General features: G+C 33.1%; 1 protein-coding gene and 1 long non-coding RNA gene across 8 annotated transcripts in view; one reads left to right on the forward strand and one right to left on the reverse strand.

The window, feature by feature from the left end:
- The first annotated feature begins 2,060 nt into the window (after positions 1-2,060).
- The window catches only part of baiap2a (BAR/IMD domain containing adaptor protein 2a), a 220,629-nt gene continuing 195,927 nt past the window's right edge, over positions 2,061-26,762 (forward strand). For 6 of the 7 annotated variants that reach the window (XR_012400583.1, XR_012400584.1, XM_073943518.1 and 3 more), the window contains exon 1: positions 2,083-2,248. Coding sequence is in view for 5 of the 7 variants with exons in the window: in XM_073943518.1 (XP_073799619.1) it covers positions 2,177-2,248 (72 nt within the window). In the remaining 2 variants the exon portion in view is untranslated. 7 annotated transcript variants of the gene reach the window in all.
- On the reverse strand, positions 9,759-13,987 carry LOC141381290 (uncharacterized). Its single transcript, XR_012401230.1, has 2 exons — positions 13,841-13,987; positions 9,759-10,892 (listed from the first exon to the last, which is right to left on the reverse strand). It is a non-coding gene; the product is annotated as an uncharacterized lncRNA (long non-coding RNA).

A 26,762-nucleotide genomic window follows, 5' to 3' on the forward strand; every position in this document is an offset into this window, starting at 1 on the left:
GGGACAGCTTGATTTTTTTATATTTAATCTACTTAAATATGTAAAAACAAAACTTAATCAGTTTGTGTTGTTACAACATATAGGAACTATGTGAAACTGCATTTTTACAGTGTGTATAAATGTATGTATATATATATATATATATATATATATATATATATATATATATATATATATATATATATATATATATATATATATATATTTGTATTATTATTATTATTATTATTATTATTATTATTATTATTATTATTATTAAATATTATTATTATTATTGGACAAGAGCATTAAGGTTAAAATTCAGGGTTAGCACAACAATTTGCCTGTAAACATGAAGATGATCTTAAGCAACAATCTTAATAATACTCTACTCTAATGACTGCTGGTTGACAGTTCAGTTGAAAAGTAGTTTAGTCAGAACAATTTTGTAATAATAGAACCAGCAAAATACTCAAATTCAAAATAACCTATATCATTTACCATATGTAAATCTATTTTACTACTTGTTTCCTTTCATTTAAATGCTTTACTCTTTTAAATAACAAGACCTTTACGACACCCAGAAGTCCAACAACAACCAAGAATAGTAAAAGCTAAAAACTCACTGGGGAGTAATTATTTCTGAGTACAAGTAGCCTGCTATTTCAAACACTTGTTTGCTGTGAAGGACCAATACAGGTTTTGTGAATGTTTATTTTGTTGATTTTTTGTTTTCAATTATAGTTATGGTTAACGTAGAAACGAGCATTTGGGGGGTTCTTTAGGTCTGTATTCTGTTGATTTTGTGTTTGTGCAAAGCTGAGAAATGTGTGTTGGCGTGTTTTGACCGGCAGGGGGCTCTTTTTATCAATAGTTGGGAGGAAATAAATCTGTGCTGACAGATGCAATCTGACAATCCTCTTCCGATGGCTTAGTATGTTTAATGTAAACCTTCTGATCATATACAGTATGAAAGGAGGCATATCCATATTTGAATATGTGCATGCCATATAAATATTTTAATTTGTATGTTGTAATATATTTTCTTTGACCATCTGATAAATTAGAGTTTTCAATGTGTGCTTTTGTATGTGTGAGAGAGATCATTTAATTTTAATCAGTTTCAAATAGCTTTAAAATGCCTGTTTTTTATAACAAAAATAGTTAGGGGGTCTTAAGTATATAATGTAATCTTAAGTAAATAGTCATCTTATTTATATAAAATAGTTCACCCCAAAATGAAAATTTTGTCATTATTTACACACCCACTTGTTTCAGACCTGTTTGAATTTCAGAAAAGATTATATACTGAAGAACTCCTAAAGAAATAAAAAAAAGAAATAAAAAAAACATTGTCATTGGCATCTATAGTAAGTTTTTGTTCCTATAGATGTCAATGGCTGTTTTTCCCCAGCATTCTTCAGAATATCTTGTTTTGTGTTAAAACAAAGAAAAAAAAAAAAAACAATAAGTGTTATAAAAGTTTAGAAACACTTGAGTGTGAAAAAAATAACGAGGATGTGTATATTTTTGGGTGTGAAATATCTCTTTAAATAATTACACTATGTTGAATAATTTGTTAAATAATTGGATACATGATTCATGGAATTTACATTTTTTTAAGGTAACTGGTTGCAAACAATTTTTGTGACAACTTAAACTAACAGATTGATTTAGTTATGTTCTATAATTTGTTTAAATACAGCCCATATAAATTGTTTGCAACCAGTCACAGTAACAATGTAAATTCCATGAATTTTTCTGTGTATTTCCTCTAAAACTTTCCCATCATTACTCATAAAAGATGCAGTTTCTCATACTTAAAATGTTCATATCTTGACCTGCCATATAATACAGTGAAAAAAAGTGAAAATAAAAGCGTACAAAACTGAAAAAATGAAAATGAAGGCAAAACTTAGATGTTTCGTCTTGCATAATCAAGGCTTTATCCAGATACTATTGGAAACTTGCATCCAGAAGGGGGCGGGTGTAGATGTAGCGTAGCCACGCCTCCGGGGTGAGTTTTAGAACACGGGGTGGTGCTGTCTCAATAAGCTCCTCCTCCACCCTGCTGCCTGCTCTTGGTACTGTTGAGCTGAGCTCAGACTCCCGTGGATCTGCGCTTCGGTCCGCAGCTGAGCCTAATCACACAGACACACTGTTTGGATAACAAACCACGAGCAGCAAAACACCGTTTATGGTTTTATCTGAAGATTCCACAATGTCTCGCACCGACGAGGTCCACCGCATTTCGGAGAATGTCTATAAGGTAAAGTGCTCTGATCAACTGATGAAACTACTTATTGATTGCACAGGTGGTGAGATACGAATACTTGCGTATCGAAGGTGCGTGTGTGTTTTAACAGTGACTTCTCGCTGTTTCGTAGTACTGCTTTAGATTGCATTCAGTAGAGTTACGTTATTTATTTATTTTTATCGTTAATAAACTTAATGAGAGGTAAAGTTCTTGTTCGTGTTACTAATGCCATTGAAATACCGCCCACCCTGAGAACAGAAGTGATTTGCATTGTTTATTTTACTTATCTGTCACGATAAGAACACAACCCTGTCTCTCTCTCCCTGTCTCATTTTCACACACACACCCACACATCTATCTATCTATCTATCTATCTATCTATCTATCTATCTATCTATCTATCTATCTATCTATCTATCTATCTATCTATCTATCTTGCATTTTTTTGCAACTGTTTTTGTTTGCATGTTAAAATGTCCAACGATTTGCTGAACTGATTTATTTATTTATTTATTTATTTATTTATTTGAATGTGAATGCAGTAAAACAGGTGTGGACACCTGTTTGCATTTTGCTGTTTTCATTCATGCATTAGGAAGTGTTTGCACTAATTAGTGTATATTTAATTTCACCTAAGCAAGTGATGCAGTGCCATAATAATTGAATAGAATACAAAGCAGAACACATTTTAAGTATTAGTTTCGACTCATCAGCTATGTACTAATAAACTTAAAGGTCTTGAGTACAGATGACAATGATGTCAATGTGATGTAGTCCTGTTGTGCGAGTCAAGTATTAACTTGCCTATAGACCGAGCTTGTTATAAACATGTGCATGACATCACTGTTTCACAAAATTGCAGTTTTATTGTTTACACAGAGACAATTAATGGTGTCATTTAAAAAAAAAAAAAGTTGCACTTTAAACCATTTTCAAAATTAGCATAGTCATAAAAAGCATCAGTGTTTTCACTAAAAAAAAAAAAAAAAAAAACCTTAGGGCGCATTTCCATCGAAGTGTTTTTGTCCTTTACAAACAAATGCTGAGCTTTTTTTTTTTTTTTTTTTTTTTGTCGTCAATGAAATCGCTGCATTATTATTATGTAACCTTTAATTATTTTAGTAATTTTTATGGCAGCTGCGTAGCCTGGTGCTGGGCATAAGTGGTGCAATCCTGGGGTCCGTTCTTTGTACCTCGCTTAAATGATCTAAGATGATTTGGCAGATCCTGGGTCTTTTAATCTTGATAACTGATCTCTGGCTAATTTGGTTCTTCAATCAAGTTCGCGAATCAGATTAAAATGTTTGGATGAACTGATCTGAGTTCGCTGCGTGTGTTGTGAAGGACAGGTCTATCGATTCCCGAAATCATGATCAGCAATGCAACGATTGGCTGATGGCATAGCATCTAATGACATCATCTAATTAATATTTAATTATCCCTGTGAGCAAAATGACATAAAATTAGTAGTAAATGGTTTGTTAAATATGATGCGCAAGTTACTTTCCACATAAGCTGCAGGCTTTACACTTTCATGTGTCGAGTATTCATCATGTATTTCAATGCATATCAATATATTTAGTTCTACGTTTAGAAAATATACTTTTTATTATAGTAGACTAGGCGTACTCAAGTTTTTTTAATCGGCGTTAGGAATAACTGTATAAATAAAATTTGTATCAAAAAAGCATTTTTATATCAGTAAAGGTGTTTGCAACTTTTGCGAAACATCAAATTGATTTAAATCACTGGTATATTAGCGGTCAAAACGCGTGCATAACTGCATAAAGTATTATAAATTAAAAAAAAAAGTTTAATATTTATTTGTAACTAAAAAGTTCATATCAATAAATGTTCTCTTTGAACCACCAGGTGGCAGTTTTTGTACTTTATTTCGGAGTGCAGATTGCATAAATTATTATTAATATATATTTTTTTAATGATAAAAAAAATAGATTTACTATTTTGCCAAGTGTATATAACTACTGTAAGAAAACATCAGCATTTGGTACATACTTTCAGTATTATCTTTGCTTGAAATGACCCGATCTAATTATGTTTATATGAAATGAGCCTGCTCCTGACCAGGTTTGAGCTACCAGAACTGACAACATCTCTTAGATAAGTTTTGTAGAACTAAACTATTCTGGATCATGTCAGTATCCAAATCCAGCTAACTGAGTAATCCACCTACGAAGGATAGACCCCTGATTAAAAAAAAAAAAAAAAAAATGTGTCGTGGACACTTGCCCTTAAGACTTTTACACATGGAAAATGCATATTGCCTGTGTCCGAAACTGCCTACTACTCAGTAGATACTGCACTTGAATTTAAACTAACTACTAGGCAGTACGTTCTATACAGTATGAATGTAAGAAGTATGAATGGAATTTGGACGTACTACATCAGCCATTTTGTCAGGGTCATGTGATCTACCCATGTCAGTTGCGTCGTTTCACTCCCATTCATGAATTCTCTCATGGAGCATCATGAGATAGCTTGCATTGGATGCACATTTCAGAATCTCACTGGAAATAGTAAGTCACCCAAAAACCTCTTGCATACTGATTTTTGAATACCATGAATTTGGACGTACTACTCTGCTCCCGTATTGTATAGTGTGGAAGTATGCGGTTTTAGATGCAGACTGGATGTTTTGGATGTTTAACCCATTACATTTTGGGAACATGAAAATGCAAACCTTGATAAAAATAGTTTAAATAAATGTATTGTATTTCAATTTGAATTAGGCCTGGCATGCAGGAAACAATAGGTGCATCCCAAATAGCATTCCTGCTTTGTACTTCGCCATTTTGTAATAGAAATAGTGTAAAAAAAAAAGTGCATTCATGATGAAATGTTCCTTTCATTCTAAAAAAAGTGCACTCTAAAAACCTGGATGATGACCTTATTTAACACTTTACCCACTCAATTACTGCAGCTTTGTTCACGTAATGGAAAGGCTGGAGCTATAGGGCTTGGATTACTTTATTTATTTTGGATTGTGCAAGCAAAATTGTCTTACAAGAGTAATTACACCATCTCTTAATGGTCAATGTGGTTATCTGTCAGGTCATATTTATGGCAGGTACTATTTGGTAGTTGGATCATTTATTTCACTAATTTGTCAAACATCAAACACTGACTGGAAAACGTCGTCTGGGAAACATTGTCTTTGTAGTAAAAATACAAAAACAAATTAATTTTCCATTTGGGATGGCACTAAATTCATATACTATGCTGTTAAGTGTGTAAGCATATAAGAACATGGTGCAAATTGTATAGTGACGCATTGTATTTTATTATTATTATTATTATTGGGCGACGCAGTGGCGCTGTAGGTAGTGTTGTCTCCTCTCAGCAAGAAGGTCGCTGGGTCGAGCTTCGCCTCAGTTGGCGTTTCTGTGTGGAGTTTTCATGTTCTCCCTGCGTTCGCGTTGGTTTCCTCCGGGTGCTCCGGTTTCCCCCACAGTCCAAAGACATGCAGTACAGATGAATTGGGTAGGCTAAATTGTCCGTAGTGTATGTATTTGTGCGTGGATGTTTCCCAGAAATGGGTTGCGGCTGGAAGGGCATTTGCTGTGTAAATAAATGTGCTGGATAAGTAGGCGGTTCATTCCGCTGTAGCGACCCCGGATTAATAAAGGTACTAAGCCGAAAAGAAAATAAATGAGTATTATTATTATTATTATTATATTTTCTTAAATGCGAACAACAATGTTTTCTGTCCAAAATGTGAAACAAAAATGCAAAGAAAATGTTCTTCTTGCTACTTCTTGCTTATGTTTTTTTTTTTTTTTTTTTTTTAAATGCATTTGTGACATAAATTGTTTAATAAACTGAGATGGTGCAGCTTTTAAATGCCTGGAAAATCATATGAAGAACTGATTTTAATTTGTCAGTCAAAAAATAGAGGCTCAGTGGTTAGCACTGTCGCCTCACAGCAAGAAGGTCACTGGTTCGAGCCCTGGCTTGGTCAGTTGGCATTTCTGTGAGGAGTTTGTTTGTTCACGTGGGTTTTCTCCGAGTGCTCCGGTTTCCCCTACAGTCCAAAGACATGTGCAAGACAAGATTTGAATTGAATAAACTAAATTGCGCATATTTTATGTGTGTGAACAAATGTGTATAGATGTTTCCCAGTACTGGGTTGCAGCACTATGGCAAGCCCTGATGAATAAAGGGACTAAGTCAAGGAGAATAAATGAATGAAGTCAAAGTCAAAAATAAGTTGCTAAACCAGTAGTGCATATATATATATATATATATATATATATATATATATATATATATATATATATATATATATATATATATATATATATATATATATATATATATATATATATATATATATATATATATATATATATATATAATTTATTTATTTATTTATATTACATATAATTACATTACATGATACATTGACTATTTTATTATTATTTATTTTATTTATAGAATTAAATTTGAGCTAGTCTTGCTTTCTAAATGCTTGCCAAAAGTGACAATGCACATCTATCATACATTTTTTCCTACCTTCATCATGTTTTGAGTCTTGTTCCAGGTAACCTGTACTGGTTGCTCTGTTTCTTGGCATGTGTGCTGTAGGGCATTCCTGCAAATGCGGTTTAGGGAGGAGGCTGTGTGTTGCAACAGGTTCAGTCAATGTATGTTTCAATACATTCCCAGCAGCTTTCTATTACAGTTTTTAATCTGTTACTTAATAACTTAACCCTTGTGTGCTGTTGAGGATGTTTCAATCCACTCTAGGGGATGGGGGATGATTTTTTTGTTGACATGTCTTATTTTGACAAATATTTTGCAATGATGATTTTGAATTTTTTAAAAACTCAATAAAACAGTTTGGACAAATTGACTATTTCGTTATGGGCATGGCTGTTTTTGACTTCCATCATTATGACATTTTTAAAGCAATTACACTTTTGAGTTTAGATTTAAAAAGGATTTTTCCATGTGAATGGTTTGTAAACACTAAAAACTGCACACAGCATGCCTTATCATCTGATAATTGTAAGAAATAAGTCCAAAAGGCTATTGACTGTGTAAAGCTGCATAAAACAACACAAAAATATGATGAATATGCCGAGTTCAGTGGCTAATCTGCCAGAGTCAGCTAAGGTGAAGTGACTGCGACCAGCGAGACCTAGCTGTCACTCAAGTGGCCATGCCCTTAATTATGCAAACTTAATATAGCCTAATATAAGGGAAACAGATAAGTTATTAAAAAAAATTCACCCCCTTCACAGTTGTCATGATGGGTAAAATTAGCTATATGAACCAAAATCGTTCTTTGTACCAGGCTGTAAACACCTTTTTTTATGCTGTAAAGTTGACCATTCTAACAGTGGGCTCAATTGTAGTTTGCTCCATATGGAGCCAGGACTAGCTGAATTTTGATGATTTGCAGTTTCAGTTACTTCCGTATTGGCTTCCTGGGGGAGAGCGGGAGATTGCTGCTTGGTCCCAACCAATGTGCGTGCGTTCAAACTGTCAGAACTGTCAAAAAAGATAAGCTAGTTCAATTTGATAGTGAATTGAAATAATTGCAGCTTTTGCGATTTGAAAATTACACTTTCAGTTTAGTAACGGTTAATCGTTCAGGCCTAGGGTAGTGTATGTGTAAGAAAAAAACCTTTGCACACTTACCTTGATATGTTTGAGAAAATAAAAATAAATAAGGAGCTCAGGGGCCTGTTTCAGAAAGGAGGTTAACTGAAAACTCTGAGTATTTTAACCCTGAAATGAGAGAAACTCTGGGTTTTCTGTTTCAAAATGGCAGGTTTGTTGAAACTGGAGAAAGCAGGGTAAGTCAAGCCTGTTTCTGAAAGAGAGGTCACTTTAACTCGGAGTCAGTTACTGTGGAAACTTACTCTGTGAAGCTAACCTGGTCAGGAGCAGGTTTTATTTTCTAAACTCAGAGTTTCTGTCGGTCTCCTCCCCTTTTTTAAAGATGAAGCGGTATTTCTCGCCTTAGCCTAATGTTCCACCCACCTATTTCAATGCTCATTTTGGATATGTGCATACAAACGATTGATACAAACGTCATGATGCACATAACTTTTGAAAATATGCATAAAAAACATGTGCATAACTGAGTAGGATAAACTTTTATTCGATAGAAAATATGCGGAAAAACTACGATGGAAACACTTTTACTGAACAAATTACAGTATGTGCATTAAAAAAAGGCATCATATGATGATGGAAATGTGTGAGAAAGGACAAAACAGCAGGCTGAGCACACTGTAACACGTCTTAAATATTGTTTTAGTCATTCTAAAATGCCATAACTGTTTCAGTTTTAGTGTATATTATTAATTACTTCCGAGCGTCTGGAGCGTGTGAAGAGTCTCCGCGTCTCATGGCTTCAAACGCCCCCACGTGTTCAATGTGTTTCAGCATTGTCTTCTGACATCGAGGCGCAAGTACATTAATTAAATAAAGAAATAATTGACACAGCTTCTTCTACCACAGTAAATATTGTTTTTACTGTTGATATTTGGTGCCAGTTTAATCAGAAAGTGACGATTTTGTTCTTTGACTCGTTGGATGGAAACGCTACTTTATTTGCACATCTTTTATGCGTTATTCCAGTTTTGCACATAAATTTATGTAATATATTTGGATGGAAACATAGCTATTGCCTACATTTTAGTCACACACAGAACAGTACGAAAATACTCTTTTTTTTTTTTTTTTTTTTTAACAAATATTTAAATTAAATTCACTGACCTTCGGTATGCACTGTTACTAGATTAATGGAATTATTATACTTTCTAAAAAATATTTTTAGTTCTGCTTACCTTCTAAATGTCATATCAACCTCTATCACTTGATCTGTAAAAAGGCAGACACACAAGTGCACTGTTAAATCAATTAAAACTGATAATGTGTATAAAAGTTTAGAAAAAAATATAAACATCACACATTACATTACTTATTTTAATATACTTAAATATTTAAGTACTTAAAAATTACGCATTAACATGAGCAGCTGTTTTCTCACGCTAATTTTCTCTGTTTCACTGATGATTGCTTCTTTTCAAATATACGCTCATATTTGCTATTACTTTGCACGAGCACATCAAGTTCAGCTGGAGAAATAAATGGTGATCTCTTTTATAAGATATTGCCATAGTCACTCGTAATATCTGCGCTCGATTGATAATGCCTTTTTATAGTCACGGTGCGCACGCTTAACTCTGAGTTGATCTACTCAAAGTTGATTGACCCAACTCAGATCAGCTATTCTGAAACTGAAAACTCTGAGTTTTTAATCTCTCTGTAAATCAACTCAGAGTTCAAGTTTAAACTCAGAGTTGGTTAAACCTCCTTACTGAAACAGGCCCCAGCTCTCAGAACACAGTAAACATTGTAAGTATATTATGCACGCACACTATAATTTGCTGTTATACTCCATAGAACTCCATAAAAAACAGAAACTTGTTTGCCCAGGCCTATTTAAAGGGTTAATGGTGCCAACTGATGATCAATAAAAATAAAAAAAGTACACATTTTACCTTTTCCCAAAAGGGAAAACCACCAATAATCAATAATGCATGATCGTTTGGTGTCATGGATTTGCAATCGATAAATGTCCTTATTATGAAAGTCAATAGGGCAAAATCAGCCATGAACATAATGAAAGGGTAGTTAATTTGAACAATACACAAGAATTAATACCTTAAAAAAAAAAAAAATTTTTTTTTTTAAAAAGTACCTGCCAACCAGTAGGATTACGGCTCTCATCAGATACTTAAGCCTGTTAAATAGGCCACCTGAAGTCCAATGCCTAAAATGAGGACAAAGAAACTATTCTGGTTGCTCAAGGGCAAGCGGATACCTTCTGTATCTGGGGTGTTGCTCTTAAAGCAATGGGAAACTCATCACAGTGTGGGTTCAGTGCAATGCACATAATCTATTAGTTATTTCGATTCTAGTTTACTGTGTCAGTCTGTTGATTTACATTTGATCAGTCTGAAGTGGGTTAGGCCTCAGGGGAGGGTTTGAATTAGATCGCTTGCGGTCTATTGGTGATCTGCCGGCCGTTTAACAAAGAATCGTTGTGTGCCAGTTCAGAGTTTATGTCTTTCAGCTGTATCCACTGTCCGGATTCACCAGCTACTCCGTTAAATCGGTAGGCGTAAGAATATATGAGTTCAAAAGCAGTGCACTATTGATGAGTGTTGTGTATGTATGTATGTATGTATGTGTGTGTGTGTGTGTGTGTGTGTGTGTGTGTGTGTGTGGGAGAGAAAGATAAGAGGGTAAACATCAGTGGGATGTTAAACATCTGCTGAAGTGTCACAGGAAAGCCAGAGCTGCTGTGTGGAAGCTTGTTTTTGCTACAGAATGAAACATAAAATAAGTAATGAAGACTTGGCTTACGAACCAGACTTTGTTACTTACAATTGCAATTTTTATATCATTCAGGAAGTTTATCTTTTTTATTATGATAGTTTTTTTTTGTGATTCCAGCCCAATCTTAAGAGAAAACATTACTAATTTACATATTTCAGAAAACAGCGCGATCAGACGATCATTACCTAGAGGATGATAATGTGTAGAACGGCCATAAATGAGGTTGGTGTCGGGATCTTCTTCCTTTCGAGTGTGCATGCGCACTAGCTTGGGCAACCTGAAAAAAATGCAGACTTTTTTTGATTGGAATGTTAGGAACTAAACTTATGAGACAGCTATTGTTTAGTTTTAAAGGTGATTCCAAATATGTAATGTAAGCTTCGCAAACAGTTAGCAAGAGAATTTGATGTTTCCTCATTCAGACAGAATGCCCAAGCATACTGCCCGAGAGGTGTTTCAAAGATGGCCGTCTAGTGAAATGACTTGCCTTAAAGAGGCTTCGCTCGAACTCAGGACTGCAGTGCAGTGGTGCTACTGTATATGTTGACATACTGCCAACTAGGCTGTTGGCGCTGATAGGATTCTTTCTTTGTATCTTGTTATTATAAGATTTTCAGGATTTACAATTTTTCATATTTTTTGCTTTTTCTTCTCTGAGTTGTGACTTTGCGTTTTAAAATCAGATTTTTGTTTCGCCAATAGGATGAAGAAAATAATTGATTGTGACTTATTCTGTCTGGCAATTGTGATTTTTATTTTGTCACTATTGCAAGCTTGGCTCTTTCAGTTTGGACTTTCTAATTTTACTGTACATCTCGGAATTGTGACTGTTTGAGCTTTTAAATTTTTCACAGGTATTTATTTTTTATTGTTTTTGTGGAAACATCTTTCAATTCAGTTTAGGTTTTCACCTTCCACCACAAAAATAAATAAATAAATAAATAAACAAAAACAAAACAATACAAACCAAACAATATCACAATTTAGACTTTCTTAAAACAAGTTTCTGTGTTGTAACTGTCAATTTGAATCTCACTAGGGTTATTATATAAATCAAAATTGTGATTTTATCAAAATATACAGTTGTTATGGACAACATGTCTGGGAAGTACAGCTCTGTGATCAGTAGTAAATGTCCTCCAAAACTCAGAGGGTGCTCTCTTGTAGAAACTTTGAATATGCCACAAAAGAAAAAACTCAAGAAAGTATTGAATTAATTTTATTGATTTAACATGACTAATAATCACATAACTATAAAATAATATCAAAGATGAATTTATTTCAGACACACACCACAGCTGATAACAGAACCGGGTTTACTCACAAAATGTACATAAAAACTGCCTTTGATTGCATCTCACGATCATGATGTTTTTCGTTTTCGCACTGCAAATCTTAAATGGAGAAGCTTTTTTTAGACACACACAAATAGTGTTTTAAGAATTAATGCCAATAATTAAGAGTTTTTAATGATTGAGTTTTACTCTTAAAACAAGCAGAATTGTCTGCCAATGGGGTAACCAAAATAATCTTTTGCCAAAACAAAAAACAAGATTATTTTCCTTGTTTTAAGAAAAATCTCACTTAATTTTGACATTTCTTTTCTAAAAACAAGACAATATTTTTTGTTCATGTTAAAATTGCTTCTTGAGTTAAGAATATTTACATATTTGGAAAAGTAACATCTTACACACACACACACACACACAAAATAATAAAAGCATTTCTTGCAATGAATTTTGTGAGTAAAGCCGGTTCTGTAATTAACTGTAGTGTGTGTGTGTGTGTCTGTAATAAATTCTACTTTTTTTTATTTATTTATTTTTTTTTTGAATAAACCATCAGGAACATACATACAACAGCACAATATAAAAGGTGAAGATAAAAAAGCCTAAATATAACAATAAGTAAATAAATAAATAAAATAGAAAAAAAAAATCCATAAAGTATACAAGTATTACATCTAAAGATTTTAAAAATGAACAGGGGAATCAGAAAAACTAATATAATAATTGATACATATCTCAGAGTTTTTGCTTTTTCAACAATTTCACAATAGAAATAAATATTTTAAAGTCAAGCACAAAATTGTTAATGTGGAAGATGACTATAGCAAATTTTTGTTTATATGAAATTTTGCCAATAAAGATAATATATATTTAAGACTTTTGCTGGATTTGTTTCCATAATAATAAAAAAAATAAAAATCATATATGATAATGTAAGATAATAACCGTTTTTTTCTTTTAAAAAATATTTTTTGCTAGATCCTTCCAGAAACTGTTTATAACATTTCAAAAAATAAAAGACAAAGGTTCTATTTATTTAATATTTGCATTACAGAAACTACAGATGCCTTCCATTTCAGTGTACTTTGATAATGAAATGTTTTCATAGTCATGGGATCATTAGATCTTTATTAATTCTTAATGTTGAAGTGTTTTTAGATTTTGACTAGAAACAACACACAAAACAACTAAGTGAGAAAAGCAAGTTTTGCACTGCACCACCACTAAACAATACATATATATATATATATATATATATATATATATATATATATATATATATATATATATATATATATATTTTATATATAAAATTATATATATATATATATATATATATATATATATATATATATATATATATATATATATATATATATATATATATATATATATTATATATAAAATTATATTTTATATTATATATAAATATAAAATATAATATAAAAAATTATAATTTTAAAAATTTTAATTTTAAAAATTATAATTTTAAAAATTATAATTTTATATTATATATAAAATTATATTTTATTATATTATATTATATTATATTTTTTCTTTTAAATCTTCAGTTTAAATCAGTTTATAGTTTTTTTTTTTCCTCTCCTACCACTTAATTGAAATCAAACACAAAGTCAATTACTAGACTGTGAGATGTAAACATGAATTTGCCAAAAAAAAAAAAAAGAAAACATAAAAGTAATTTCTACCATAGTGTCAACGAGTTGAATACGCTTTGTTCCTCAACGCGGTTGTACCAGGGCGTATGTGTGCAATATGCGCGTGTGTGTGTGTGTGTGTGTGTGTGTGTGTGTGTGTGTGTGTGTGTGTGTGTGTGTGTTCCAGTGTTACTCAACTCTGCACACAAAACACTCCCTACCTGCGAGCAATGGTTGTGCTCTTGCTGCAGTTGCCATGGATTTAAAACAAGCCTTACCTGTGAGTCAGTCATTCAGTTACTCTCAGCACCGGGTCCCAGTCATCCAGACAGCGCCAGGCTCAACCGGATCCCTCTAATCCCATCAGCCTCCCAACCAGAGCTGACCACTGGCTGACATAACCACTGTCCCACTCACCTCGGTGTGTGGGTGAGCGCAGGTCAAGCCACTTATGAGCCTTCTGAAGCCAGACTCATGCTGTGTGCTAATGCATTATACATTATACTCATGTGAGAACTTGCGTCAATGTGGTGGTGACAATCCCTCCGATTTAGCTCAAGAGTTACTTTTAAATATGTCGCTCAACGTTGAGGCTTCAACTCAAACGTGTACTTTGCACTTACTGAAAATCCTCTGGGATTAAAGTGTTTTAGGCGGTGCACATATAAAAATGTTTGTCAGTAACTAGGCTGTTAAAGCTGCTGAGTGCCATTTTATCAAGTCTGATTGCCCGCCACCTCAGAATAAATACAGTTATTTTATTTTATTTTAATTTATTTTATTTTATTTTTAAATTTGCATTTCATATATATTAATTGATTAATTAAAATGTCTTTATTTTTTGTGTTTTGCCATTTCTGGATATTTTTATTTATTCATTTATTTTATTTTAAATTATATTTATTTTTAAGTTTTGCAATTCATGGATATTTATTATTTTAAAATAATATATTATATTAATTAATTTTTTAAGTTTTGCTATTCGTGTATATTTTATTTATTCATTTGTTTTATTTTGTATACATTTTATTTTTGAGTTTTACAATTATTTAATTTTTTATATATTTTTTATTTTAGTTTTTGAGTTTTGCAATTCGTGGATTTATTTATTCATTTTATTTTAGTAATCCTTTTATTTATTTATTTTTCATATATTCTGTGAAAAAGAAAACATTATTGTGACTTTTTGTTATAACTAAAGGCATGCATTGGAAAAAAGAAAATAGGTTTTCACATAATACATTCTTGTTGTCCCAACACAAATTGATTAAGTTAACCTAAATTTAAGTTTATTGAACATAAATTAATCAAGTTGACCCAAAATAATCAAACCCAAATACCCATAACCCAAAATAAAGTTGTTTCAGCTCATTTTAAACAAGTTAAACAAAAAGGATTTCTTTTGTTTTTGTATGCAAAATGTACAATTTTAGTTTTTTTTAGTAAAATATCCAAAACCCCCTAGAACAGAGTTACATGTTTTTCTAAATATACTTACGGTGTCATATTTTAAAAACTGTCAAATCCAGAGATATGAGCAATTTACCATAAGCAAGTTAGCAAGTAATAAGCATGTTTGTTTTGATATAAAACAGGGAAACATCAAAAAACTCTTTAATATTTTTTGTGTTTTATCAAGGGATCGCGGGACAAAGTGTTAAAGTTTAATAAAATTGAATAAACTAATAGAATTAACATATTTTAGTCATAACCTTCAGAAAATAAAAAAGTGTTTACTAGTTGCATAAAAAAAAAAATACATGTGGGAAAAAAAGCCATACGCCTTTTTTTTTTTGGATTACCCCTGGAGTGTTTACATTTATATTAATATCACATTATCAGTTGTAATATTTAATATTATTAGCATCAGTTGCTATTTTGATTTTACAGCACATGGTAAATACTGTAACACCTTTGCGGCACTCAAGTACATTAAAAATAAACATTTAAAAAAAAAAAACACAACTGAAGATAGAGGATGATCTGTGTGGCGGTCTCCAAAATTAAACCAATAATAGTTTTGTGTAGTAAACATTGAGCCCACCAGTCTCATTAGATGAAGTTAATATTAAATCAGAATTATTAACCCCCCTGAATTATTAACCCCCGTTTAATTTTTTGCCCAATTTCTGTTTAACGGAGATTATCTTAAAGGGGCTAATAATATCAACTTTTTTCTTTTTTTTATTTTTTAATTAAAAACTGCTTTTATTCTAGCCAAAACAAAATGAATAACACTTTCTCCAGAAGAAAAAAATATTATCAGACATACTGTGAAAATTTCCTCGTTATGTTAAACATCATTTAGGAAATATTTAAAAAATGAAAAAAATATGATAATAATTTAAAAGGTGGCTAATAAATTAGATTGCAACTGTAAATGACAAAAGAAAATAATAATAACATGATTTTTAGACTGTTCCACTTTTTTGTGTTGTCAATAAGCTTGTTTATATAGGACTATTGGTGTGTGAGTGTGTGCTTGTGCACCACTCTATACAACACATGTATGTTTATAACCATCTTTGAGGATTTTGGGGGGTCACGAGTCACTGGAATTGTTGTTTTGGGGGTCACAGACTCAAATTCGGGAACCCCTGTTTTATTAGACTGCACAGAGCATGTGCAAATGTATTTCGTGTTTTTAAAAATCACAGGCCAAGAGCACATTCTCCACATGATCACTCGTGGAAACACAGGAAGCAGTAGACTGTGGCATATTAAAAGCTCTAATAAGTTTAGAATTCTGCAGCATTCTCATACCATGAAATGAAAATCACAACTCCCATGATTACACATACAACTTTGGCTATGTGAACTTTGAGTACTAGCCCTGTAGCAGGGAATGTTATATACTGTGCCTTTAAATTGTTGTATTTAATGATTTATTTTGCATTGTATTCCTCAGAATTGCAAGCTTAAATCTCCCATGAGAGAGAATAAAGAAAAAGTGTAAATAAAACGATTAAATTTTCTATAATAATAGAGCTTTATTATTATACATGCTAATGCAATGTTAGCATGTGGCTTCATGTGTCTGTGGCGGTTACAGACTTCAGCTCGAGAGTTGCTTTTGAATATTTAGGGTTGTGGCTTTGATTCCAAGGTAAAATGTTGACTCTGCACTCACTAAAAATCCCCTTGGATTAAAGCGTTTGTTCTATTTAATGTACACGAAAAAAAGTATAGTCTATAATTGGGCCATTAAAGCTGCTAGAGGAGTTTCGCTAACTGCTACTTTGCTAATTTTCTAACCACACCACAACTTTCTTCATCTGTTGTGTTGTATCGCTCAGTGATCTGTTGTTTTATTGCTTGGTAATTTTCATCAGTTTGTCTGTTGTTCGGTCATGTATTCCATCGGTCATCTATTTGTTTGATTCATCTTTTCTAATGTTCTGTCTGTCATTCTTGCTGATGTTAAATCTTATTGTACAAACATGGTTTTGTTATTGTTTTTATCTTAATTCTGTTGTTCAATCATTCTGTTTATAGTTGTATGATTTATCATCTTGCAAACTATTGGCCTGCAAGTCATTCTGTTTATCTTTCTATCGTTTTAGCATTTTAGCATTTATCTGTCTATTCTGTATGCATGTCTGTTGTTTTTTTTTTTTTTTGGTCTGTAGCTTTGTTGTTGTCATTATCCATCCATTCTATCATTTCATCTTTCTTCCGAAGATCAAATTCAAATATCATCATTCTATTGTTCTTTCAATGGATGTCTATTGCTATATACATTTTGTCATTCTATCTTTTGTGATGTCTTTTTTCTATCTATTGTTCTATCATGTCTAACATTCTATCATTATATCATTCTATTTGTAGTTCTATGGTTATATCTTTATTTATCATTCTGTCTTTTTATCTTTTGTTCTATCAATCATTCAATATATCGTTTTATCATTTTATCTATTGTTCTATCGTTCTATTTATTGGTCTGTCTGTCTGTCTGTCTGTCTGTCTGTCTGTCTGTCTGTCTCTCTGTCTGTCTCTCTATCTATCTCTCTATCTATCTATCTATCTATCTATCTATCTATCTATCTATCTATCTATCTATCTATCTATCTATCTATCTATCTATCTATCTATCTATCTATCTATCTATCTATCTATCTATCTATCTATCTATCTATCTATCTATCTATCTATCTATCTATCTATCTATCTATCTAAGCCTTCCATCCATCCATCTTAGCTAGCTGTATGTCTGTCTGTCCATCCTATCCATCTGTCCATCTATCCATCCATCCCTCGGTCTTTCCATCTATCATTTTCTATCTATCATTCTTTCTATCTGTTTTTCTGTCGTTCTATGCCTATCTATCTGTCTATCGTTTAGTCTATCATTCATTTTATCTTTATGCCTGTCCTTCTGTCTCTGTCTGTCATTCTATCTATCTGTCTGTTGTTCTATCTATCTGTTGGTTGTTCTATAAATCAGTTCTGTCATCGTTCTTTCTATATATTATTCTGTCTATCATTCTATCATTGTTTATCATTCTGTCTGTCTGTCTGTCTGTCTGTCCTATAGGTCTGTCTGTTGTTCCATCATCATATATATCTTTTTATGTCTTTCTATCCATCTGTTTATATACCGTTTAAAAAAATAAAATAATAATCTTCATAAAGCGCATACTTGCATATTTAAATTCCGATATGGGGTTTTAGAATACTAAAATTAAAACTTCTTGGCTGAATTATTTATGGCCAGATTTGTATAGGCTAGAGTAGTATTTCCAACCTAAGAGGAGATTACATTGAGTGTGCATGTGTGTGGTGATTGATTGAAAACTCCTCCAGCAGGGCTGATCAGGGTGGAGGAGAAACATGCCTCATCACGTCTACAGGTGAAACAATGTGATAGGAGTGTCTCTAAAAACACCTCCCCCAAATAGCCAACTAAAACTGATGTAAAACGTGGTTACCAAGTTTACACAATCCAAGGGGAAACATATAGGTGTGTCCATATACAATTTTATTTTTTTTCATCTTTTGTTTCGATGACTAATATTGGAGAACGGAAATAACAAGCCAAGGTTTCAGTTACAATATGCATATTACTCTGCCATAAATCTGCTTGATGAAGGCGTTATCATTGCCGACAGGCGTGGAATTTCATTTGTTCAGGGACTCATTTCATCAGAAGATCACCAGGAGTGCACACAGCTATAGTTTTTCCCTTTTTTTCTTCTTTTTTTGAAGTAGTGAGGATGTATCTTTCATGTGGGAAATCCGGACAGGTGGTTTCTTAGCAACGATGTGCAACAAAATGTTTTTGTCATGCCATACTGCGAGATACACAGACCGCTGATAGAAACTGACATTAAGAAAATGTATTTAGTTCAATTCATCAATAATTCATAAAAGGTTCATGTTATGCGGCTAATGCGCTAATGGATGACCCATTTTAGATCTGGTTTTCATTTTGTCTTGGTCTTTTAAGTAATAATTTACTTCGAATGAAAATCTGGCCATCACCCATTATGACTACTGCTTCTTTAGAATGCAAAAAGATGATGATGAAACTACTTTTTTCTCATCACAAATGCATCTAAAAAATAGTCTTTCACAACTTATTAGCTAAATGTTAAGTCTTAGGTAGTCTTCAGAGGCCTACAATATATTAAACAATAAATAAATACACATTTGAATGTGTTAAAGTGGTATTTTACCTAAAATAGACAATTCCTTCATTTCCTTCTACTCCAGTTGTTCAAAATCTTTCTTTCTTCTGTTAAACACAAAACAAGACATTATGAAAAATGTAGGAAAAAACAGCCATTGAACTTCATGGTATTTTTTATTTATTTTTGTTTGTTTCTGATATGGATGTTAGTGGCTTTTTTTTTTTTTAAAGCACAGAAGACTCATTAAAGTTTAAAATAAATTTAAATGAGTAAATGAAAATAAGAAACATTAATAACAATATTTTGAAACAATAGATTTTGATATAGAGGGTCATTTTCTGCTGGAGATACTGAAGCCCTGAAAAAATAAATAAAATAGTCACTAAAAAAGCATTAAAAAAAAACAAAAAAAAAAAAAAAACAAACAAACTGTACACTTACCTTGGGAACAGTATCACAGAAAATTCTGGCAGTTTTAAAACCTTGACTTTTCCAAACCGCGGTAAACCTTGAAACCGGTTATTATCCCAAATGCATCCCTAGTTCTGTAATGATAATGGGGATGCTGACAACTCCAAATACAGGGTTTAATCAACAGAATGGTCAGGCAAGCAACGGTCACAATCCAGAGCAAACAAATGTATCCAGGCAAATCCAGAGTCATAGTCAAATACACAGGCGATTGGTCGGTACATGCAGGGAGCAGGCAACGTAAACAAAAAAAACAGACGAGGGTCAAAAACACAGCAAAGCAGGGAAAATGCGTCTTAATGTTTACAAAACGGTTTACAAGACTCAGCAATGAAGTGTGTGTATATAGTCCTTGTAATCTGTCCATAAGGTTCTTTCGACTGTGAGTGTTTGCCATCAGCGGAATATGGATCAGGTGCGTGTGAGCTGTGCTTGACTGGAACTTGTCTTTTATGTAATGGTGGACTTGTAGTCTGTTAGCAACTTGCATGTTTACCAGGGATCAGATTGCTAGTGTTGTGAACAAGCTATTTTATCAGTATAATTTGAGAATTTTCTTTAAAATAGTTTGTATCATTACAGTGATATATATATATATATATATATATATATATATATATATATATATATATATATATATATATATATATATATATATATATATATATATATATATATATATATGAATTTAAAATTATTTCCAAACAGGTTAATCTTTCATTCAATTACTTTTCACATGATGTTTATTTTATTCAACAAACTATTAAGTAATGGAGTAATGGGGTTGTGACAAGATCTCATAAGACTAAATTGCGAAGAGATTTCTTGTCGAGATAAAGTTGTCTTATGAGTTATGATGGAGCGTGAGGGTGAATTTAGCATTGAAGATTGGTGGCAGGTAGGGCTGCACGATATTGGAAAAAATTGACATTGCGATATTTTTTTCCCCTGCGATATATATTGCGATATTTTATATATATATATATATATATATATATATATATATATATATATATATATATATATATATATATATATATATATATATATATATATATATATATATATACTTAAAACTAGGGCTGTGACGGTCACCATGACAACCGCGTCACGGCCGTAGTACGTGACGTCACGCACTTTAAAACACAAATTACTGTTATGTTGCCAAGTATTACATATCTGTTAGAATATAACATTAGGCGCGATTCAGCAAGTTCAAGTTCAACCATGAATCTTGTTAGAAAACGAACTCTTACATCTGGGAACATTTTGGATATGTGCCGACTGAGAAAGCTGAACGAATCAATTTGGATTAAGCTTTTTGTATGGGGGTTTTAAGTAAAGTGTGTTTTAATATTCACTGCTGAGAGTCCAAACACTGAGGAGCAAATCCATCGATACGCAGATCCACGGGTCCCGAACCATGCAAGATAGTGGCGATTGACGGCGAGGGAAAAAAAGCCATGTAGGCTTAATCAACTCCTGTCTTCTAAACGCAGAAGCCCAGCTCAGCCAGGCATGGCAGAGGCATTTGCAAAAATGGCCAGATACAAAAGAGAAAGTGATAAATGGAAGACATTGACGAGAAATGGAGCAACATATTTGGTAACTACTTAAGAACGCGCCGCTCCGCAGCGTAGAGAAACCTGCGTCGCGAGAAATGCGGGCGGCGGAACAGAAGGAGAAGCCCTCTCTCGCATGGTTGTGAAAAAGTACCCTGTCTGTGCATTTTCGCTACAAGCACACCGTCTGACAGTGTATTGCTGGAAACATTATAACCCCATTCTTCACTTAAACCGGACAAAGTCAACATGTTAGTTTTTCTAGCAAATAATTTAAAATATGACTACAAAAGGTGGAGAGAAACTACGCTGTTTTTTTTAACATCTGACTTATATTGTTACTAGGTTAATATTTTCTTTGTACTTATAATTATTAATATTTATATTATTATTACACTTATTAGTAAAGTGCCATTTAGACTATTTGTTAAGTTCTTAAAAATGTAACGTTTAATTGTTATTATTATACGGTTTCAAGCAGTTAAAGTTATTTAATATTTAACTACAATATTTATAAACAGTTTTGTGTTGTTTTATTAACGAAAGTTCAAAAATAAACATGTAGCCTACTTTTATACGGATATTTTATTTATTAATATTTAATTAAGTTATTCCGTAATTTTTACATAAAAGGTAAATTAACTTAAGTAGGCTACATTTGTTGATGTACGAGGTCATGGAACATGTTTGCCAGTAAATAATGTTCGCACCACTAAAAAAATAAATAAATGATTAACTAGCGAAAAGGATGCAATAAAAAATGCCAGCGCTTGATATTTCTTCACAATCGGATTCGTACGTGCAATAAGCCGAGACTATATTGCGCCGACAAGAACAAGCCCGAAAACTAAATCTAGAGAGAGAATTAATACTAGTTAATATTAATGATTATAAACACGAACTGCGTTGTATGATAAACGCATCACAATGATGTCGTGATCTTTGCTGAAGAACTGATATGTTATTGCCGTCTCCCCAGCCAGGTTTTCATCTGCTTTTTTTCCCCTTCTTCTGGATACAAACAATAAAGTATCAGCGCCAGACCAGTGGTTTAAATTATATTTTCCTTTCCTGATTTCTTTTCTTTTCATTAAAAAATAAATAAATGTTTAAAGTTTTGTATTGCATACCCTATATATTTTTTAAAGATTATCATTCAGCTTACCTGCAGCGCATGAGGTTGTGTGCTGGGCAAATCCCCTTTACTCATGCTACCCATTTCATTTATGACACTGTAAACTTGACTTGGTAGGCTGATCATCTTTAAACTCAAAAGACTGCTTTTGCATAATGTGATGTTTCTTATTACAACTGTTAGCGGTGTTAAAATGAAAGCAAACATTAAAAAGGGTTTTGTTTTATCAATTGTATAGTTTAGTTTTAATAATAGCTAATTTATATAATAAATTATAATATTGATTATTGTGTAGACTACAGTGTCCAACAAAACAATTTTATTAGGTTACTCTAATAGACCAAATCCCTAACTGAAAAACGAATGTGAAAATGACAGGCAGTTGCGTCTTTGCTAAAATTAATTTAACGACAAATTTCTTTTGCTTTTTTCCCCTTTAGAGATCAAAAGAGCTGTATTTAAAGAATTGTTTAACGAAAACATGAATTGAATGCCCAGTTCTTTTCCGTGTGAGTTTAGTGCGCCTCTGCCGCGTCTGCGTTTTTAAGGTTACAGGTGCACCCTGACCTGACGCGGGGACCAGATCTCTGTATTGCTTTAATTTCTCAATTTTCATAACTGCATTGCATTTTCATATGGTAAAATATCAAAATGTATGTTCTGAAAGTAGTAGGAATGACGGGAGTGTTAGTAATTACTAACAGAAAGAACTTTCACTTTTGAGTGAACTGTCACGTGTTATTTTAGTATGATAAAATAAACAAAAATAGTAATGCAGAAAAGTATTTTTCGCTCTGCCAAGCCTTCTCTGTTGCTGTATAGAGAAGCAGCTTGCTCAGTCTCCTTACCCCGGCCCCACCCCGCCCACCGACTCCTGAACGTCTCACTCACTCACTCACTCACTCACGCGGGCATGCACTGCGGTCTCATGAGGAAACGCAGCTTTTTGATATAATGTTTTTCTTGTTCCCAAATACAAATAATTTATCAAGTATTGTTTGAAATAAGTATTCGTAAAAACACGCTATTCGTGCTTTTCCGAATACCGTATTCCGGTTCGGCTTCACCCATAATATATATATAGATTTTTTTTTTTTTTTTTTTTTGCTTTGCATCGCACCCTCCTGCGATGTGACTATCGCGGATGCGCACATCGCGATTTCGATGCTAAAACGATATATCGTGCAGCCCTAGTGGCAGGAATGGATTTGAACTGCAAATAAAGTGTTTTACACAAACTGGCAACCCGGGCTGCCTCTGTTTGCATGTCACTCATTTGCTTGGGCACGTGTGACGAAACCACTTTTTTTTTTTTTTTTTTTTTTTTTTTTAACCAGAGTTCAAAGGTTGCCGTATCCAAAAGTAGAGCCTGCTACAACTGACATCACACAAATTAACCATGTTTTTTTAATCATGCGATGCAATAGCACTTTGTATGTTTATCTAAAGCATAGTCAAAATTGTTGTAAACACAAATTAAATAAAGACATGAAATATTCCTATTTTATTCACATTATTGAAGAGCTGTTCACTGTTCAGACATGTAAACTCTGTAATCAAACTTTCGACACTGTTCTCTGTTCCTACAGATTTAGTAGAGCACCACATACCTTTACACACACATCTTGTCTGAGTCACACACAAATCAGGATCATCATCATCATCATCATTTATGCCGTCCAGAAAAAACAGATTTTTTTTTGTTTTTTTGCAGTATTAAATTCCATTACTATTCATTAATTATCTGTCCATACTCTTATCCAGTAGCTCAGAGTTTGTTCTGTCAGTAGAGTTAATTATGGCATTAAAATAGAACTAAAATAACAAACTTATAATGAATTTTTAAAAAAAAAAAAATGTTTTTCATTTTGTTCAGGTAAATAATCTATTTTTAATTTTTATATTAACAAATATTTTGCTAATAAAATTAAAAATATAGAAACTATTTTCCATTTATAGTAAATTATTTTACATGGAAATTACATTATTACATTAAAAGTAAAAAAAAAAATACATTGAGATAAAAAAAATGTCTACATAGTTTTGTATTTCGTAAAATGTTTGTAAATTATAATAATTATTAAAAACAATTCTATTTGAATAAAAAACATTCTTTTACATAAAAGACATTTATACACTGTATCATTGAGGATTCCAAAAAAAAAATATATAAAAGTCTTGTCTAGTTTCGTTCTCTTGAACCCTGTCTCGTCTCGTGAAGTGTCTTGTCACACCCCTATTTTTTTCACTATAATTACCGTGCCACAAACATCTCCAAAACATCTCAGTTTGCCTTAAATGTGGAACATTATATAGCTGTACTCAATAGTTTTCACACTATTTTCATCATTTACACTGAAAACTTTGTTAAATACATTGTGGTTTTAGTCTTTTGAGCTTAACAAATGTGGTCAATAAGAATTCAAAAATTTCTCTTTTTCATGGTAGTCCTATTAGCGTTACAGCATTTACGGTCAATAACATTCCTAAAATTTCTCTGTCTCCCGGAACAATATCAACATGGTTGCAAGAACAATTTGTCAATATTTATGCTTTTTTTTTTTTTTTTTTTTTTCCAGTAAACCTTCCTTTCATTTGCATCTTAACATTTATAGTCCCGTTTGATAGTAACACTGCTGTGAATATAAACCTCTGAGAGAGTGACAGATCTTTTATTGTAATTGCCAAGTAAACAAACAAGCTTTCTTGCAGTGTATAAACCATAGCAAGGGGTTTACTCCCTCCAACCTCCCTCCCTCCCTCTCTCTCTCTCTCTCTCTCTCTCTCTCTCTCTCTCTCTCTCTCTCTCTCTCTGTCTGTCTGTCTGTCTCTCTCTCTCTCTCTCTCTCTCTCTCTCTCTCTCTCTCTCTCTGTCAAGTTAATGGATCTCCCGACCCCATGATCACTCGTAGTGTATTTAATAAGTGTAAAACAACTTTCACCGGTCGCCTTTGTGATCTTGACTCAGATCTGTCTTTTGTAGCCATGTCAGAAGTCCCTTGGCCCTTGAGAGATTGCATTTCTCATAAGGTTTCCCGACAGTGATTTGAAAGGGAATGGGTTTTATAAGAGCTGGATTCACTCTGCACACCCACTCTCTGCTCTCGGTCTGTGGGTGGATGAATGTGAGCCGCTGCTACATCTTATTGTCTGAGCTTTCTCTTCAAAGAGCCGTCTATGTCTAATACTCGGAGTAATGCTGCAGAGCACTCACGACACGCACACCTTTTTTAACGTTAGCAATGATGCACTTTGGATTTAATGCATTATGAATCAACATTATTAAGCCTGATGAGGTTAACCAAGGCCAGCACTTCATACATGTGGAATCAGTTCATTAAAATATTGGGTGTTTCTTAATATTTTGGTTTTAAGTTTAACAAATTGTAAACTGTTTTAAAGGTACTTTTCATGCAATGTTTTTGCTCCTTTAAAGCATAAAAAGACCATAATGTTAGCAGAAATTTAAGAAACATGCTAGGTGAACATAAATATTTATCTGAAAAACGATGCACATTTTCAAAGTCAGATATTCTGCTTTGAAAATGTGAATTATGTGCTGCCGGAACCCTGTCTTTGTTTTGTCATTTAACCCACCCAATGCCAGTCTAGCCAATTATTTTTCAGCCCTGATGGAAAACAGCTTATTTCTTTCATTCAGTCAGGAAGGCTTAAAGTATACATCCGTGACCGAAATGGGACCTCCAGTGTACAGTAGCAGACTCCAAAATGAGACGCAGATTCAGAGTTCCACATGAGGTGGTTACCAATTTGGCATCAGTGTTAACCAATTTGGCATTTCGGCCCAACGAGACACGACAGAAATTTAAATACAGCCATTCAGAAGCACAGAATAGTGCAGGGCTATTCAGTTGGCGGCCCGCGGGCCGAACTTGCCTGCCAGGCAGTTTGATCCGGGCCTCCAAACAGTGTGACAAAGACATCAAAAAATAAGTTTAGTTCAGTTGAAAACAGCAGCTATAGTGATGAAGTGACCAGTGTCTGTTTAATACAGCACAAGCTGCAGTTGAAGGCTGCGCAGAGCATGAGTAACCTGACGTAAAGCGAATGGTGCGAACATCCGAAAACAGTTGCATACTTAAGCATAAAGGCTTCTCAACGCCGCGTTTCTCGTGCACAGAACAAAACCGATTCAACAAAACAAAGTTATGCCACCTGTGAGCTAGTTATAAGTTCCGAGTTTATAGCTACACCAAGGCTAATACTGGATCAACAGGCCGTTTACATATCTCGTCTTTTCCACGGGCAACTTCGTTATTTCCAATGTAAGAATATATGCCAATATGCGTGCGCAAGCGGAGCGATGCATTTGTGCCTTCCAGGCGCTTCGAGTAGAAAACATCTCACATCGTAACAGTGAGTGTTGTGCGCTTTCAGTGCA

Source organism: Danio rerio, chromosome 3 (genome assembly GCF_049306965.1).
Source record: "Danio rerio strain Tuebingen ecotype United States chromosome 3, GRCz12tu, whole genome shotgun sequence".
Lineage (NCBI taxonomy): Eukaryota > Metazoa > Chordata > Actinopteri > Cypriniformes > Danionidae > Danio > Danio rerio.